This window comes from Sapajus apella, unplaced genomic scaffold (assembly GCF_009761245.1).
Source record: "Sapajus apella isolate SASKATOON/1434 unplaced genomic scaffold, GSC_monkey_1.0 scaffold112, whole genome shotgun sequence".
Classification (NCBI taxonomy): Eukaryota; Metazoa; Chordata; class Mammalia; order Primates; family Cebidae; genus Sapajus; species Sapajus apella.
In genome coordinates this window covers 1-3,956 of record NW_022437052.1, presented here as the reverse complement: position 1 = coordinate 3,956, position 3,956 = coordinate 1, and the positions used below count along the sequence as shown (strand labels likewise).

At 58.9% G+C, this 3,956-nt stretch overlaps 1 protein-coding gene and 1 long non-coding RNA gene across 3 annotated transcripts in view; one reads left to right on the top strand and one right to left on the bottom strand.

Annotated features, from left to right (window-relative positions):
- Positions 1-556, top strand: part of NUDT1 (nudix hydrolase 1) — a 28,546-nt gene extending 27,990 nt beyond the window's left edge. Inside the window, exon 6 of one of the 2 annotated variants that reach the window (XM_032259813.1) lies at positions 209-556. In XM_032259813.1, the coding sequence (XP_032115704.1) occupies positions 209-407 (199 nt within the window). In that variant the 3' untranslated portion in view covers positions 408-556. The remainder of the gene's footprint in view (positions 1-208) is intronic. The other variant, XM_032259812.1, reaches the window with a different exon arrangement.
- A 1,441-nt stretch (positions 557-1,997) lies between these two features.
- Positions 1,998-3,950, bottom strand: LOC116537578. The gene is made up of 3 exons (XR_004263203.1): positions 2,302-3,950; positions 2,054-2,064; positions 1,998-2,009 (listed from the first exon to the last, which is right to left on the bottom strand). It is a non-coding gene; the product is annotated as an uncharacterized LOC116537578 (long non-coding RNA).
- Positions 3,951-3,956: the final 6 nt, after the last annotated feature.

The following is a 3,956-nucleotide window of genomic DNA, read 5'->3' as shown; positions in this document are numbered from 1 at the left end:
TCCTCATGATCACTCAGGGTACTCCTCAGAGAGCCAGTTTAAGTTTGGGCTGGCCAGATGCAGTGGCTCACAGCTATAATCCCAGCACTGTGGGAGGCTGAGGCAGGAGGATAGCCTGACCCAGGAGTTCAAGACAAGCCTGGGCAACATAGCGAGACCCCGTCTCTACAAAAATAATAATAAGCATTAAGTTTGGGTTGCATGTCAGTGCCTCCTCTTCTCCCCTTGGTACAGAAATGCGCCCACACTGGTTCCAGCTGGACCAGATCCCCTTCAAGGACATGTGGCCAGATGACAGCTACTGGTTTCCACTCCTGCTTCAGAAGAAGAAATTCCATGGGTACTTCAAGTTCCAGGGTCAAGACACCATCCTGGACTACACTCTCCGAGAGGTGGACGCAGTCTAGCGGGAGCCCGGGGAGCCCCTGGGCAGAAGACTTGGCTGCTGAACAGCTGCACACTGTTCACCTGGGCGCAGCAAGTGGATCAGAGCTGGGTTTTGTCTTTAGTGTGATTGGACGGAAAGGAAAATAAAAGTCTTCATTTTTTTTTTTTTTTGAGATGGGAGTCTCGTTCTATTGCCTCTGTTGCCCAGGCTGGAGTACAGTGATGTGATCTCGGCTCACTTCAACCTCCGCCTCCCAGGTTCAAATGATCCTCCCATCCATCTCAGCCTCTTAAGTAGGTGGGATTACAGGCGCACACTGCCACACCCGACTAGTACTTGTATTTTTAGTAGATACAGGGTTTCACCATGTCGACCTGGCTGGTCTTGAACTCCTGACCTCACATGATCCACCCACGTCAGCTTCCCAAAGTGCTGGGATTACACGAATGAGCCACCAAGCCCTGCCGGTCTCTTTTTAAACATCCTTCCAGATACCAGCACAGCCTGCCAGGTTCTGCCAACGGGAAGCTGCCGGATGTGCTGGGCTGTGACCCGCACTGCTACACAGAAGTGGGAGAGGACAGAGACTGTCCCGGAGGTGGGCAGCTGATGGAGGGCAGGACACACATGCTCAGTGCCACTAGCTGGAGGTGTGTCCCCTCAAAACTCCCCTGCAGTGTGAGAAACTGAGGCTAAAGCCCAGGCCGAATGCCTCATAGGCTCGTCCCCCTCCCCTGCCCAATTTTCATACACACGTTTAATAAAAGTTGTTTGCACACAGTTATCCATAAACTATCCAAAGTGTAGGTTGTGTGTAAACAATTCCAGTTTATTGGGTGTATTGGGTATTGATCCCGGCAGCCTCCTAAAGTGCTCTGGACATGAACTGACCCCCAGAGCAAGAGCAAAGGCCTCAGGTGCACAGAGCCACCCTGACATCCCTCAGCTCGGAGTCCCCGTGCCCGTCAGAGCCCTATACCCGTCTCCCCTGTCTGTGCTGCCTCTATGGCAGACAGAGGGCAGCTCTCTGCATGGTGACCCCGAGTCCACAGGACAGGAGGATCCAGTGAGGATGTTCCCTTTCACTGTGATCTGCAGCCCCCTCCCATGGCCCCACCAGCCGCCTGTCCTCCCAGGGCAGGCAGCATCTGCAATCTCCACCCACATCACGTGCAGCTGTCCCTGCCAGCTGGGCAAGGCTGCAATGCCCAGCACAGACTTGGGCTTGGGCCATGGGCAGCAGGAGGGCTGGAGAGACGTGGGGAACCCCACTCTCCCAGCACGGGGCCTCCACCTGCAGCAGGAAGCAGCCTCTCATCCCCCAGGTCAGCCCCTGGGCCTGGGTACCTGCCAAGGCAGCACAGGGCTAGGGCTAGGGCCAAGAAGTAATTCTAAGAAGGAAGGTGGCCTCTGCCATCCCCTGCCTTGCAGGCCTCTACTGCCCTTGAGAAGGCACTGGGTGGTAGGAGGAGGGAAGGAGGGAAGTGTTCCAAAGCCAGTGTCCACCCCTCCACAGAGCCAACGCCAGGGCATGCAGGAAGTGACCAGTCACACGTAGGAGACAGGCTGCCCTCCTCACCCCTACCTCCCCTCACCTCTGCCCTCCTACTTCCCCTCACCCCTGTTCCCCTGCTCCCTCCTCACCGCTGCCCTCCTGCTCCCTACTCACTCCTGCCCTCCTGATCCCTCCTCACCCCTGCCCTCCTGCTCCCCCGCGACTCCTGCCCTCCTGCTCCCCCGCGACTCCTGCCCTCCTGATCCCTCACCCCTGCCCTCCTGCTCCCCCCCCCGCCTCCCCTCCTGTCTCCCACGCGCCCCCACCCTCCTGTTTCTCCTCACCCTGCCCTCCTGCTCCCCCCTCACCCCTGCTCTCCTGTTCCCTCCTCACCCCTGCCTTTCTGCTTCATCCTCACCCCTGCTCTCCTCCTTTCTACCTCCATCCTCAGCCTCTGGACACAAGGACCCCAAGACCCTGGTCCTGAAATTTCCACCACAGGGAGATGCTGCCAGGCATGTGGCCTCCTATCATACTCACTGACCCGAGTCCCTGCCAGGAACGCTCCTTCAGAAATGCTCATTTTGAGTCTTGCTCTCTCCTTGGAGGGCTGTATTGGGAGCGCATGCCTTCCCTACCCTGGAGACATGAGGCCCCAGCGCCTGATGCCCACCATGACTCTGCCCACAGCCTCTGTGGTCCTGCAGCTGGACAGGCCCCAGGCAGGTGCAAGCAGACGGCGAGGCCTTGCAGCCTTCTGCCCACACAGGGTCATGCTGCATGGCTTAGTTGTCACAGCACCACTCATGGAAACTGAGAATCTGACTCTGCAGAGGGGGTCAGATTCGCAGCACAACCCAAGACTTGGGTGGGCTAGGGACTCACAGGATAGCCCACCCATCCGGCTCCAAAGGGAACGCTGCCCTCTGCTCCTCTGGCCAGAATGGAGCAGCCCACCTCGCAGCAGAAAGGCACAGGCAGAACCCACAGGGCAGGGCAGGGTCTGAGTACTGCAGCCACTCCCTCTGGCCGGCTCACAGTGAATGATGGATCACCTGCTTGTGGGGCACAAACAGGAGTCTCCTTCTCCATCCTAGGGCCATGAGATCCCCGTGGGTGCAGGAAGAAGGGAAGCAAACTCTGAGTGGAGGGAATGCCCGGGGGCCAAAGAGCATCCAGAGAACGGAGGGACCTCGGAAACCCTGGGACCCAGGATCCTCTTCCAGCACCTCTCCCCACAGGGAGAGCCTCAGGCTCTGGAGAAGCGCAGGGGTCCGGGAGGCCCCCAAGCTCCATGTGCCTTCCGCAAAAGGGGTTTGGGGCAGGACAGACCCAGGCCTGAGGCAGACATTCCAGCCCCACAGAACTCAGGAGAATGGCTTCTTAATCCAGAGAAGGGAAGGGTCCCCTCTGTGCGGGTGGCTGGGCCGGCAAGTGCATGGCGGGAGGCTGAGGGGGGACTCTAATTGCCTCAGAGAAGGAAATCCATCTAAAAGGGGGCTATCCCTCCTCTAAAGCCCCAGCTGGAATGGAACACATCCCCCATTCCCCCACCTGTCCTCTGCCGGCCCATCCAGCCTCAGTGTCACACAGTGAAGACCCCGACACTGGCCACCAGAAATGAAAGGAGTCCAGGGGACAGGAACAGAGCCACTGTAGCGCCCACTCTCAGAGCCCCAGCTCTCTGTCATGCCTTTGTCTTCCAGGCCTGAGACCACAGGCACACACAGCGTCATGGTGTGGGCACAGGGCACACACGGGGTCATGGTGTGAGCAGGAGGACATGGGACCACTGGATCCTGGAGGCCACTCTCAGACCAGGGCTCCTGGTGTTCACTGCAGCGAGTCCCCTAGAAAATTCACAGTGCACCCCCCATGCCCGATGGCCAGCCCTCCCGGCCTTGCCACCACAAAGAGCCATGACAGCGTCCATACCATCGGCTCATTGGCTGTCCCCTTGCTGTCCATGGCCAGTCCCATGCCTGGCTGCAGGGCGGCCCTGCCCTCCTTCTCTCCTCCGCTGACCAGCACCATGAGGCTGCCCCTCCTGACTGTTCCAGCATCTGGAGGCCC